At 41.7% G+C, this 14,815-nt stretch overlaps 1 protein-coding gene across 3 annotated transcripts in view; it reads right to left on the bottom strand.

Annotated features, from left to right (window-relative positions):
- LOC133388822 (hexokinase HKDC1) overlaps window positions 1–13,893 on the bottom strand; it is a 40,299-nt gene extending 26,406 nt beyond the window's left edge. Inside the window, exon 1 of one of the 3 annotated variants that reach the window (XM_061635204.1) lies at window positions 13,608–13,893. Coding sequence is in view for 2 of the 3 variants with exons in the window: in XM_061635202.1 (XP_061491186.1) it covers window positions 6,877–6,939 (63 nt within the window). In the remaining variant the exon portion in view is untranslated. Of the gene's footprint in view, window positions 1–6,876; window positions 6,959–13,607 lie in introns of those variants that run through there. The other 2 variants (XM_061635203.1, XM_061635202.1) reach the window with 2 other exon arrangements.
- Window positions 13,894–14,815: the final 922 nt, after the last annotated feature.

Raw genomic sequence — 14,815 nt, 5'->3', positions numbered from 1 at the left:
GATCTTGTAAGTTCAGGTCTGTGGCTTCCTTTATGGAATCAACCCATCTCTGGTTTGGTCTTCCTCTTTTTCTGCTCCCTTCTGGTTTTCCCAGCATTATTGTCTTTTCTAGTGAATCATGTCTTCTCATGATGTGTCCAAAGTATGATAACCTCAGTTTCATCATTTTACCTTCTAGTGATAGTTCTGGTTTAATTTGTTCTAACACCCAATTATATGTCTTTTTTTGCAGCCCATGGTATGCACAAAGCTCTCCTCCAACACCACATTTCAAATGAGTTGATTTTTCTCTTACCTGCTTTTTTTTACTGTCCAACTTTCACATCCATAAATAAATATCAAAATACAGATACAATCAATAGATTTTAAAAGCAAAAATACATAATAAAATTACATGCCTTTGTAGGCTTACCTAAACAAAAATGGTTTTAGCAGGCACTGAAAACAATATAATGAAGGCCGCCCTAGAGATATGAAAGCCCAGGGAAAAAGTGGAAAATCTTAAGGAAAAACTTTTTTTCAGAATTTTCCTGTTGTTTTTTTCCAAGGCCTTCACATCTCTATGAAGGAATCTGCCTAATATCAATCCGCATTCAGCCTATCCAAAAAGACAATTGGGTGTGCATGTGTGTCCTTTGGATATAAAGCAAGTTAAACAGAAGCTGAATTCAAAAAGTCTGAGAAACACTATTCTAATTATACTCATCAAATATACCACTACAAGGGATGGGGGAGAAATTTGATTCAGGTTGCATTTAAAGCCAAATCTATGGAATTCACACTTTCCAAAACATTATGGGAACTAAAATAAAGCCATCCTTCAGAATTCACACTTACCTGAATTTTGCAATGCAGCTCTCCAACCAAACAATGCTTACAGAAATGCATGTATTAGAGGAAAATGTGTATAAAAATTAATATATAAGTGAAAATAACATACAAAAATGCATTATATTGGGAGAAATTGTTTGCAATGATGTGTAAGTCAAAACTGCCTACAAAAAGGTGATTATTAGGATAAATTTGCACTAAAATGCTGGAGAATTTTCATGAGGATTTAAATCACAAATTGCTGCAGAAATGTGGAGAACTGAATTGAAGAGTGGAAAAATGAACTGAAATTGACAGATCTTTCCATCTACTGCATGTATCAGTAGCAGCATAACATTACATTTCAATTGCAAGTCTCCTTTTAAGAGTTAGCATTGGATAACAGAGCAACTGCAGCAAAATTGCCCATGGGGGATTAAAATGAGAGGTGAGGTGGTAAAGTGTAAAACTGGACAATCCTTTGGCTTATTTGCCAGATCTAATAGCCAGTTACCAATATATTACCCAACAGACAAAAGAGGATCTTTCAGAATAAAATTCTCCTTCCTTTCAGTTAGTCTTCAACATTCCTGCATGGAATCATTGTTTTGTTTATTCTTTGTGGGCAACCTGACAGAATAAAATGCTGTTCAACATCCTGACAAACTTCTCTTCCCTACCCCCCTGCACATCTTCCATAGTTTAGTTGCCACAAATGAAAAAGCCCTTCTCTCATTCCCACCAGTTGCACATCTATACAGTGAGGAGGGCTCGCTGGTATGGAAAGGTTTATTAAAAACAAATATGTCACATATAGATCATATATTACAAATAAGAAAAGGAATGATACAGTTTTCCCTCTTCCCACTGGTCAGATATACATATAAAGAGGGAGATAATCAAAGACACTATAATTTAGGTCGCCTCCAGACAGTCACTATTTTGCAAGAGGGATTCAGTCACAAAGTAGCAATTTTAGATTTGCACAGTTCAAGTATTCTGGTGCTCTTGTGCAACAAACCCACTTTCAAAAAGTAAGGAAAGTGACAGGGAAAAGTGTGGGATAATAATTAATTGATAGGAAGTCATATAACTCCATGCAAACAAAAACAGGTTATTTGTAGAGCCTTCTGAGTAATGACTATCAATTTTCAAATTAAGAAATGATTACAAAAATGTCAGGAGGTGTCATGACCCCTGTATCCAGCAGTGACCTGGACAGAGTTGGAGGCTACAGGAGCACCAGATGAGGAGCCAGGTCTGGGGGCTCAGAGCTGACTATGTTTCTTACAAACATTTCCCAGGATGAAACCAATGTCACCTTACAATAATTGATTTTGAGTTTCAGTGTTTCAAAATAAAATATCATACAGAACGAAATTACAATGTACCATTTGTAATTCAGCAATATGAGAGCATTGGTCAGGGGTCCGAATACTTTTGCAAGGGACTGTACATGCTGTGTAGAGATGGGGAGACAATTTAATTCAGTTAGGATCTAATGTGAATCTGCCTGATTTGTACTTTCTGACATAATATGCAAACTGAAACACAGCTATCCTTTGAAATTCACACTTCTACAAATTTTGTGATGCAGTTCGTCCACCAAATAATTTGTACATAAATGGGTATGTTAGGGGAAAGTGTGCATAAAAATGCATATATTCATGAAAATATCATATAAAATCCATTATATTAGGGAATATTGCTTACAAAAATGTGTGTATTAGGCAAAACTGCATACAGAAATTGATATATTAGGCTAAAATGCTGATGGATTTTAATGAGGACTTTTTAAAAGGCAAACTGATGCTGAAATGTGGAGAAGAGACCTTAAGACTGGAAAACTGAGAAACAGAGAGAAACCAAAATTGATAGTTTCATCTATCCATAGCACTTTATGAAGTTCTTTTTTTTGTCTACCCTGAATCTTTCAATATTCACTGGACAGTCCTTGGATCTAGTGTTATTTCAGAAGGATCAGGGAAAAATCACAGTTTGAATGTTGATCGATGCAAGACAAGAAATCATTAATAACAATATCGATGCTGGGCTGCTAGACGTGAGTTTGGATAGCATTCAAAAGGCATTAAATGGAAAATGATATTTAATAATAGCCACCATTTTCATGAGTTAAAAGCACCTCACACGCATTATCAAGCTGTAATCCATACAACACTCCTGTAAAGTCAGTACTTTTACTCCCTCCCCCCTGCAGATAGAAAGACTGAAGCTAAGAGGCTTAAAGTCACATTAACAATTCATGAAAGAAGCAAGATTCAAACTGGAGACTTCCTATATCCACTTACTTGGGAGTAAGTCCCAATATAGGATTGCACCCTTGGTGGGGGGGATTAGCTACTATACTACATCTGCTCTCTCTAAACATGAAAGTCTCACAAGATGTTAACGTGGTGGATCTGAGCTAATGCAGCCAGAAACTGGTCGGGGGGAAAAATAGAACATTTTACCAGTGGTACCTCAGCAGAGCTTGGAAAAGTTACTTTTTTGAACTACAACTCCCATCAGCCTCAGCCAGCACCATGCTGGCTGGGGCTGGTGGGAGTTGTAGTTCAAAAAAGTAACTTTTCCAAGCTCTGGGTACCTGGCATCTTTAAAGCTTTGGAAAAACATATAAGTATATGAAGCCGCTCTGCCAGCTCCTTAGAGACTTCATTTATTGATGGTGACAAGGGGCAAAGTAGGCAATAATTAAAGTTGTTTTTTTTTTTAAAGGATCAGAGATTACAAATTAGTCATGGTGCTGATAACTCTTCTGTCAGGAAAGGAACGGACTTTTGAGACGTGCAATCTTCAATGTATCATTAACCTCTTACATGCTGCCAGAATCAGTTTACCAAGCGAGTACTCCTAAAGCCAAACTAGAAATGGCAGCAACAGGCCTATTGGTTAAACCTGGACCTGCCCCCAAGGGCATAATAAAACAAAGAAGGGGTGTCAAATCTTTTAGCACAAAGAGGGCATGAAGATGAGGAGGAGTGCACTCTCCCCATGTCCACCCCGAGCTTGGAAAAGTTACTTTTTTGAACTACAACTCCCATCAGCCCAATCCAGTGGCCATGCTATCTGGGGCTGATGGGAGTTGTAGTTCAAAAAAGTAACTTTTCCAAGCTCTGCGACCTCCCTGTCTCCCTCCCTGTTCCCTCTTGCCTTCAAAATGATTGTCTCCCCAACACAGTTCACTTCTGGTATCAGAGTTCAGTTGAGGAGAAAGGCAGCACAAAAAGAGACTGTGGGGAGGTAAAGCAAAGGGGGAAGGAGCAAGGGGGGCAGGAAGCTATTGCACACCCACCCACACCTCTTTTTCTCTAGAAATCAGACCCACCTCATACTCAATTGGGGCAGACCCAAGTGTAGGACCAAACTAACCAATGTGGCTGCAAAAAAGCCAAATGCTATTGTAGGCTGCATGTTTTGATTCTGTACGTCGCCCAGAGTGGCTGGACAACCAGCCGGATGGGCGACTAATAATCTAATAAATAAATAAATAAATAACAAGAGTATAATTTCCAAGCTGCGTGAAGTATTGGTTTCCCTCTATTTGGCAGTGGTTATCTGATTTATTTGAGGTTATCTGCCTTATCTGATTTTGTAGAGATGCTGGTTTGCTGCACAACAGCACCAAATCAACTTTAATTATGCAATCTAAATGTGCTGGCATGTGATGGAAACCCACGCACCCCCAAAATAGTGACACTTCTGAAGTGCCATTTTATATAGTAGAGGAGAAATGGACAGGGACACCCACCACCATTGAGTTCACAGCAGAGACAAGAAGACCGTCTCCTGGAGCGCTGTTTTGTCAATCCTCTGCATGAAGAATAAGCAAGCTTTGTTCAGGGAGAAACCCACCAAATAAACTAAACAAAGGATGGGGCAGGTTATATTATACTGCATGACCAAGGGCTAAGCTGCCATGTATATTTTGAAACATTCCAAGTTTAAAATGTCACAAAATAGTAAGCAAGCTTTTGAATGTGCCAGAACTCTTCATCAGGCTAGATGAGAAGCAAAGCGGGAAGAGGGTGAGAAAAAAGCTGGCTTGGTGTTGATAATGTCTGCATTGGTCAAAAACTATTTTTTGTTGTATAGTCTTAGAAAGGGAGTAGCTTATAGGGGCATGGCTGTGGGAGTTATCATGAAGAGTGCTTTACCACCACACCACTGGTATAATGCCGCCATAAGGGCATTTTACTATCAATCTATGTAAGCTTGGCATGAGTCCATGGCATCATTGGCTGCTACCAGGGTCCCAGCAACCCAGCAAGGTCCACAGCCTGTGCCTGCCCTGGGCATCCCTTTATAAAAGCAGCTAGGTCTGGGAGAGACTAATTTAATTTCCTACGATATCCCAACGTAGCATTGCTCTGGAGCATTGTGAAAATTAAAATGGGTGACCCCAGCAGAGGCTTTTTGCAAAAGGCCCTTTTAAACCTGGAGCCAACCCTACATTTCCAGAGCAAGACACCCTAATGCAGCCAAACCCAACCACACCTTTACCTGCCCCACATATGACCTCAGGGGTTGTGCAGGTGGGCGTGATTTGGAGAAAATGGTCTTGCGGGCCTAATACTGCCCGCGGGCCAGCGATTCCCCACCACTGATTTATGTAAAGGATCAGTGTGGTTCAATGGCGAGTGTCAAACTTCATCTGAGAAATGTGTGCTCAAAGCCCTGCAGGTCGTCTGTTGCTCTTTGATCTCACTGCCATGAGGTTGGGGTACAGATAACGCTGGTGTTAGCAGTAGGATTGTGCTTCCTTGCAAGCCAAGGTGTGCCTGAATGGAGGGTGCAACAGCAACAGCTCCTGGAGCAGATTAAAGTTATGTTCTATCAGCTGGAAGACTCACAACATGCAGTTTAAGGGGAAACAGACATACGCAGAAGGCTGAGTTGTTTTCTGGAAAATTGTATGGTGCTAGTGGCTCCCTAGAAACCTAATGGGGGAGCTGCTGGACTATTAAAGTGGTGAATCTTTTATCACAGACACCGCCAGTGACCTTCTTTCCAAGCAAACTGATCCCTGGGTGAACGCTGCATTCCTGAAATGTGTCACCACTCAGAAGGAGGATGCACATGCGTAACAATGGATTATCTCAACCTTATCTACCTCACAGGGCTGTTGGGAGGATAAAATGGGATTGTACCTAATGCATGTTTGCCCTCAGTGAGTTGGAGAATGGGTGTAACAGAATTGTAATGAAACAGAGAGAAACCATCCATGTTTAAAAAGACTGATTGAGGGTGCATCTCTTTTTATTGTTATTATGTTAAGGCATCAGTTCTCTCCACAAGTCTGTTGACTTATATTACCAAGTTAGTGAAATTGCTTTACTTAGCCATCCTTTCTAGAGATTAGGGTGTTTATGTGGCAATCCTCACACAGTTCTAGGAATTCCCTCCCCCCGTGACTAAAAAGGGGGAATAGAAGAGCAGTGGTCTCAGAGAATTACTGAATGGCAAGAACAGACCTAGGGAGTCACATAATGGGACAACTAGATCCAAAAGCCTTTCCCAGATTGATAGATCATAGTACTTTTAATTGGAATGCCAGTTTAAGTTATAGCACATTTGATTATCAAAGGAATTATTGCAGAAATGATCATTTCCCCCAGATTTTATTTATGGCTTCCTGTTTACCTATGGGAAGACAATTATGGGTGTGTCCTTATATAAAAAGTTTGTATTAAAATGCAGTTTATAATCCGGATGAGCAGCTCAAGCCTTGCATAGTTCCATTCACAAAGTATAGGGACAGATCATTGTTGTTAAATCTAAAAGTGACCATTCTAGTTGATATGTTCTGTCACAGATTCTGAACTTTGCATAGTACTTGCACCAAGATTTCTTTCCTTGTATAAAACCCTTTTGTTTTTCACCTATGAGAGTGCAATTAAATTTAAACTAGCCAAACAAACTTACCCTCTTCCTGTTTTTGCTAATAGCATAGTAACTCCATCCACAAAATCCCTCTTTTATTAATACAAAAACATTCTCTAGTTAAAACAAGTCACTGTTAAAACAGCAAATACAACCAAATCTTACCTTTTTGATCTGATCCTCTTTTAGCTTTGTAAAATAAAAAGCCACTAAGTGTACTGCAAACATTTTTGTCTAGTTCCTCGACTTCGGCAAATAGCTGTGAACGACTAACTCCAGAACAGATCCTATTCATATGCTAAGAGACGAACAGAACTCCCTCTCCAGTGCCATTTCCCAGCAGAGATGTTAATAAGAATCTCCAGAGCAGTAAGTCCTAAACTAATCCCATTCAAGCATAGTTGGTTCAATGATTAAACTTCAGCCTCTTGCTCTCTCTGCCACAACACACACAGAGTCCCTCCCACCACTTGGTACAGTCTAATACGGTACTGAACAGGTGGCTAACTGCCAAGATCAGAGAAAAAGAAGTTATTAGTTACTGGCCCAACTTGAAATGTTTTACTCCTGAACAATCCAGTTGCTATGGAGTCTTCTTGCTTAACCCAAACCCAGTACAATCTTCCACAGCATGGCACATTTCCAGTAGGGAAAAAGTAGTAAAAACAAGCCACTTCAATGGGCATTGTATTACTTAGAAACATTACTTGGGGGGGGGAGGGTATGGGAATGTAGGATACTTTCCTTCCCAGCCACCCACCCAGTTGGCACTGTAACATTACAACAAATCTTTGCGTGCGTTTTCCCAGTCAAAGTATGGCACGACACTTGTGTTTACTACACATTCGTGTCGCATCTAGGACTGCTCTTTGCAGCAATTCTGCTGCGGCCCTTCACCATGTTCACAGGACCAATGGTCTACCACACAGCCCATAGATCTTGTCACTCAAACAGTTTAAGAAATGAAATAATTAAGAGCTGCGCCAAACATTAAAAAAAAAATCTTTTTCAACTATTCATTGAAATGAAACCCTCCCCAAAGATAACTGCAGGAGAGAAATTCGCCTGAAATTTTAGGGAGGGAGTTGCCACTTACCTTGCTTAACTTTACGTGGTGACCAGTATTCTCCATTGTATGTGTGTGCATGCAGGGGTGTAGCTATGGGGGGGGGGAATGAGGGCATTGCTCCCCCCATGACAGTTCTGCCTGCTCAAATGAAATTCTCCTTCAGTCCCCAAATTTCTAGCATTGCATAACTTAAAACTTCAGTTGAGCTTTTAGAAGAATAGATTAGGCATCCAAAGATGCAGGGCAAAGATACCAAGGGAACACGGACACCGCAAATATATGAGTTAAAAGTGTGAATGAAGTTAACACAAATCTTGATGAATGGGGGAGGGAGTTGGCAAACCTAAGGGTTTGCAATTGGAGGAAGGCAAGGCGGGAAGGGCAGCATTGCTATGCACTGCAGAGCATCTCCCCCTCCCCTGTAGTGCTCAGCCAGCCTCTGTAGATGGTGCGTGTTAGTGCATCTGGTGAGTGTGCCTTGACTTTGGGACCTAGACTGTGCAGCAGCCCAGCCAAGTCCAGGGCAGGACCTGAGAAGAAGGTGGCTCTCCAAGGCCCAGGAAGCCTAATTAGACCCTACTAACTCAGCCCAGTCAATGAGGACCTGGAATATTGTGTGGGTGTGTATGTGTGTGTGCATGTCTGGGGGGCATTTCTTCCCTAGTTTGTTAAAAAAAAGTTGAAAAATATATCCTTTTCAGCTGGTTCTATTTCAAAATGGTTTTGAAGAGTATAATGTGGCTAGAGCTTCAGTTGCAACAGTTTTAGACCTCCACCTAACCGTGCAAATGAGTATTATAAATAATTCACCTTATTCAACTTTTCTCATGCGAACATATGTACTACCAAATTAGGGTGTGTGATTTGCTGGTAGAGCCATCAGAAGCAGCGCTAGGGTCTTTCTGTAGAACAGAGATTATGTGCTTGTACAGTTAATTTTTGCGCCTGCAGTTTGGAGAGACGTATAATTCCTATGAGACATGCTGTCAAGTATTTATTTATGAAAAGTGATGTTTATAGATATTAATTTAATTTTTAAAGTGAAATTTCGCTGAATTGCTTTCCTGTCATGGCAACAGAGATCAGGGCAGCTAGGTCCAGGAAGCAGCTGTCTTAGGATAACTGAACTCACAGTCCATGAGTTTACTAAAACATTGTACCTGTACAAGGAACCCTTTCCACACATGCACATTTTGTATGTTGCAGGACTCATCTTTGGTGCATCTACAGCTGTGTGTGAAAATTCATTTTCAACTTTGACACATGTGTTAACACCATACAGGTGTTGACACCATACAGGTGTTCAATGCTTCATCAGAGAAAAACAAACGTAGTAATCTTGGCTTTTGAAAGTCACATATTTGAAGGAATTTCAAGTGAACAGTGCCAGCTTGCAGAGAAATCACGGTGCATTAGACTTTATTAACAGTTCAGATCATTATGATAGGATGACTTGCATAACATACATTTACTTCCTAATCACTGTTCTTTCATTTACACAACTGTTTTGCATGTGGAAAATGTTGTTATGTGCCTTCAAGTTGACTACGACTTATGGCGACCCTATGAATCAGCGACCTGCAAGAGCATCTGTCATGAACCACCCTGTTCAGATCTTGTAAGTTCAGGTCTGTGGCTTCCTTCATGGAATCAATCCATCTCTTGTTTGGCCTTCCTCTTTTTTTACTTCCTTCTGGTTTTCCCAGCATTATTATCTTTTCTAATGAATCATGTCTTCTCATTATGTGTCCAAAGTATGATAACCTCAGTTTCATCATTTTAGCTTCTAGTGACAGTTCTGGTTAATTTGTTCTAACACCCAATTATTTGTCTTTTTCGCAGTCCATGGTATCTGCAAAGCTCTCCTCCAACACCACATTTCAAGTGAGTTGATTTTTCTCTTATCTGCTTTTTTCACTGTCCAACTTTCACATCCATACATAGAGATCGGAAATACCATGGTCTGAATGATCCTGACTTTAGTGTTCAGTGATACATATTTGCATTTGAGGACCTTTTCTAGTTCTCTCACAGCTGTTCTCGCCAGTCCTAACCTTCTTCTGATTACTTGACTATTGTCTCCATTTTGGTTAATGACTGTGCCAAAGTATTGATAATCCTTGACAAGTTCAATGTCCTCATTGTCCACTGTAAAGTTACATAAATCTTGTCGTCATTACTTTAGTCTTTTTGACGTTCAGCTGTAGTCCTGCTTTTGTGCTTTCCTCTTTAACTTTCATCAGCATCCATTTCAAATCATGACTGGTTTCCGCTAGTAGTATGGTATCGTCTGCATATCTTAAATTATTGATATTTCTCCCTCCTATTTTAACACCTTCTTCATCTTGGTCCAATCCTGCTTTTTGTATAGATTAAGTAAATAGGGTGATAATATACATCCCTGTCTCACACACTTTCCGAAGGAGAACCAATCGGTTTCTCCATATTCTGTTCTTACAGTAGCCTCTTGTGCAGAGTATAGGTTGCGCATCAGGACAATCAGATGTGGAAAATACTGTATTTAAATTGATTTGTTTTTTTGTAAACTTTACAAGTCATAGTTCCTAATTAAAATGCATAAATTGGGGGTTATGTAGGTCATTATTGATGGAAATCTTTTCCCCCAGAAACCTCATTTACAGTGTCTGATGCCCCAGCCCTTCTGCCCTGACAATTTTTGTCTCTGCCCACCCAATTCCTGTGGGTGTGCCTGTACGCACACTGATGCTGGAGCCCTGGGCGTTGAAAGAGAATGGCTGATCCTTGGGTACAGCTCTAGCAGAGTGGGGTGGCATGCCTGTTAGGATCTTAGGCAGCAGGAGGTGTGAAGGGAGCCTTGCTTATTGCTTGAAATCTTACAGTAACTACAAAGAGCTGAGCTACATGGTACTTCAAAGAGATTTCAGAAGCGTTCCACTTTAGATCCATAGATGGCAATGTACCTAGCCTATGACAAATGGTTACCATTACTGTGCAAAGAAACCTCCCTTTATAATGCTAAGCATTCACAACCAAGGAGATGGCTATAGCTAGACAGCTGCTGCTTTGGCTACATCTTCCAACACGACCAATCCCCAGCCTCCTATAGCAGGTATAGATTTGGAAGTGAAATAATTTCATAGCAAATAGAAGGCACCAAAATCATAGCACTTGTACAGCTGCTTGTTACTTTTATTTATTAGAATTTACCACTACCTACACTGGATCTGTCTCTGGCAGGCGCGCAGCTCATCAAATTTGGATGAGGTCTACCAAAGAGAAGGCTGCTCCATCTGCTAAGCCAGCCTTCACCAACCTATTGCCCTCTGGATGTTTGGAACTACACCTCCCATCAGCACAGCTCTATGGCCTGGAACTGATGGGAGTTGTTCAAAACATCCGTAGGGTATCAGGTTGGTGAAGGCTGTGCTCAACCATGTCTGAGGAACCTTCTTGCTCCTGTGCTTGAAAGTTGAACAGTTAGTAGTACAGGTTTCTCTAAAGCAGCTTTTCCCAACCAGTGTGCCTCCAGATGTTGTTGGACCACAACTCCCATCAGCCTCAGCCAATGGCTGAGGCTGATGGGAGTTGTGGTCCAACAACATCTGGAGGCACACCGGCTGGGAAAGGCTGCTCTAAAGTAACCAGGTTCCAGGCTACTACCAAATGCCTATCGCTACCTTCCTGATTGTGTACAAACCAATGCTTCACTACTACCTTGGAATGTTGCTGGATAGAATGTACAGAGAAGGGAATGTGACTTAGATGTATTGTTTAAGATTCTCTGTTTGATTTTATAACTTTCAGCTGCTCTTTGATTCTTGATGTTAAGTAATTTAATTAACTGACTCATTTTGTATTTTTATATAACTGATTGTAAGCTGCCTTGAGGATCACTGAGTGGCAGAGAAATAGTATTTACAGGCAATCAGAATAAGATGTAGTTGAAATCAAAACTAGTCTCAATTCGCTCTTTTAAACCTCCCCCATCACGTTTAAAAAGTGCACAGCCGAGAGGCAGAAGGGAGCATAATCCAAGTCAGCATTTATTTCAGTCCCTGTCACTTGCAGGCTGTTTCAAATATAATCTTTCCCTAACACAAATAATGTCTCTGGTGGGGGGGAAAGGCACACGGTCGTGGAGAAGGACGTCACAGGTCCTTGTTTTGACACAATCCCACATGTTGGCAAGCCACTGCAAACAACGAGTTCCCCATTGTCACCTCACAGCAGCATAACAGACATTCACACCATGTGACGGTGTACATTTTTTGTTGCCCTAGACAGAGATTAGATCCTCTGTGGCACAGAGTGGTAAGCTCTGCTCACGGCTGGAGTTCGATTCCAACGGAAGGAGGAAGTCGAATCTCCGGTAAAAGGGGTCGAAGTCCACTCAGCCTTCCATCCATCCGTGGTCGGTAAAATGAGTACCCAGCCTATGCTGGGGGGTAAAGAAAGGCCAGGGAAGGAACTGGCAATCCCACCCCATATATACGGTCTGCCTAGTAAACGTCACAAGACGTCACGGAAACGACTCGCATTACAAGTGCGGGGACACCTTTACCTTTACCTTAGACAGAGATTATCTCCACTTAGTAAGTAAACCATCATCCTCTCAGGCTTATGCTTGGCACATACAGAGGTACAGAATAGCCCTGCTGGATCAGGCCAAAGGCTCATCAAGTCCAGCATTCGGTTCTCACAGTGGCCAACCAGATATCCGTGGGACACCTGCAAGGAAGCCTGGAGGGCAATAACACTTTCCCCGCTTGTGAGCCCCAGCAACTGAGATTCAGAGCCTTCGCTACAACTGCTCGCACTCTCTTCCTTGCCCCTCTAGTTGAAGGCCACACAATGCACACAGAAATAAAGAACAATGGATTCATTGTCCACCAGTGACATCCCCCTTGCCTTCCAGCCCCCAAATAAGCAGCTACAGAGTACATAACAATGGCAATATAGCTGTGTTGTCCTTGTTCAGATGACCTGGAAGCAACAGATGGGGAAATGGGAATGGGGGTGGGGAGAATGCAAGAAACGTTTCCCAAACCCATTGATCTTCAGCTGGTGGGTCACAGCCTGGACTAAGGTGGGTACAACAGCAAACTAACCACCACGCCAATATATGGTAAAAACATTAAGTGGGTCTCCAATGCATATTTGGGCTAGAGGTGACTCCTGTAAAAGTGGGTAAAGGTTAAACATGCTGCAAAAAATACGTTTTCCCTGGGTTTCCTTCAGCAGTAGCCACCACCCCAAGATTGTTGCTTGCCCCTTCCCCTAACAAGACAAGTTTACGAACTTATCACAGCTTTGTACAGAAAAGTTCAGGCTCCGCTCCACAACCCTGAGGGCTTCCCCTTCCCTATCTCACGGCAGATTTTGTTATGTTTGTATCTCAGGAGCTCAAGTCGTAGACCTGTAGGATCACTCGCTTGCATCTATTGTTAAAGCACATTTGGCTGAGAGGGGGTGACTCAGCTCCCTGGCCGAGCAGGGATCGGCAGCAAAACTGAGCACTTCTTTCCACTACAGGATCTTTGCATTTCTCTTGCCACTTATCCCGTTGTGTACTGTGTCCAGTCTCATGCTGTGCTCCATAGGGAGAGCTTGGATGGGGAGCCAATTAGTAGCACAGTGCTATATTTTCCCCTGCACAGTGTGACTAAACTCTCTCTTAAATGCAGCCTCCAGAGCACGAACCTGTACTAAGCAGGGATGCATTTACAGAGGCTGTGCACTGCATTCTCATTTAACTCGTATAACCTCAAAGGGGCTGTAGTAATGCTTTAAAACAAATGGAGAGATTGTACATTCATATGGTTACCCAGTGGCATTTCGTACTCACCACAGGGGATCAGATGGGTGAAATGCAAGCCTTCTCTATTAATACTACAAATAACATATTATTTCTGTAGGGAGCAGATGTGTTCAGGATCGTTCTCACACATGTAGTCAAGCTTGGAGAGAATCTTATAGTCTTCTTCACTCACCTCCCCACAGCACATTCAGGTTCCAAAATTGATGTACTATGCCAGTCTCATACTGCTATACTCCCAAACTCTATAAAATCCTAAAATGCCATTAAGGTCAATGAGATGTGAAGGATTCTGTTCTGTTTTAGCTAGCTACAGAACTTGTTAGCAAGGGATTAGTGTGTTAGTACACCTGATGCATTTAGAAGATCATGTGAAACCGGTTAGCTCTTCATCAAGTTTAATTGCATCTGCATCATTAGTACCGAAGAAAACTTTGATCCAAATCAACCTTGGAAACGCTTGAAGAAACTTCAGAGTGTTTGTAACAGTTACTATGGAGACACCATAGGAACATGCAACGAATTAAAAGAAGTGCTAATCTCAGCAAAACTCAAAAGAATTTCCCAGTTAGTGTTAGTCCTTAAAGGCTCACTACTCAGAACCCAATATTTCATTTTATACCTTCTAAGTGCACAGTTCAAGTGCTTTCTTGTCAGATATTCTACAGGAAATTCTGAGCAAATGGATCCCCTCCAGAGCCATTCACATGTCACACAGGCACAAGCTCAGGGTCACCTTGAAGTGCATGGAGTCACAGCCAGCTCTGACTAATGAGTGAATCTGAACGATACAAGCATTTTCACAACCCATTTTATATTTTTAGGCATATACCTAAAAACCCCAAACGTGCAATATTCAAAATGGTTCTAATGAGCTCCTGAGACACACCCAACTTTTCTTCACCTACAGATATTCAAACCAAACGCTTTTCTACAGTATAAAATGCCCTATTGGACCTCTACTGTTGGCAGCAAGATGCCACTGAATCCCAGTTGCTGGGGAGCTCAAGTGCAGAGAGCGCTGTTGTACTCACTGTCCTGATTCTGGGCTTCTCACAAGCACCTGGTTAGCCACTATGAGAACAGGATGCAGGTCTAGATGGGTTTGGAACCTGATCCAGCTGGGCTATTATGTTCTATTTTTGTGTGGAACACCTACAAAGTTATGAGCCACTCAAAAGCTCAATTCCTGCCTTTTTAAAGTTTTTCATGTGGCTGCTGTGCCCCATCTTTGTCAC

The sequence above is a fragment of the Rhineura floridana genome, chromosome 7 (assembly GCF_030035675.1).
Source record: "Rhineura floridana isolate rRhiFlo1 chromosome 7, rRhiFlo1.hap2, whole genome shotgun sequence".
Taxonomy (NCBI): domain Eukaryota; kingdom Metazoa; phylum Chordata; class Lepidosauria; order Squamata; family Rhineuridae; genus Rhineura; species Rhineura floridana.
The sequence above is the reverse complement of the archived record's forward strand: the minus strand, read 5'-3'. Positions and strand labels throughout refer to the sequence as shown.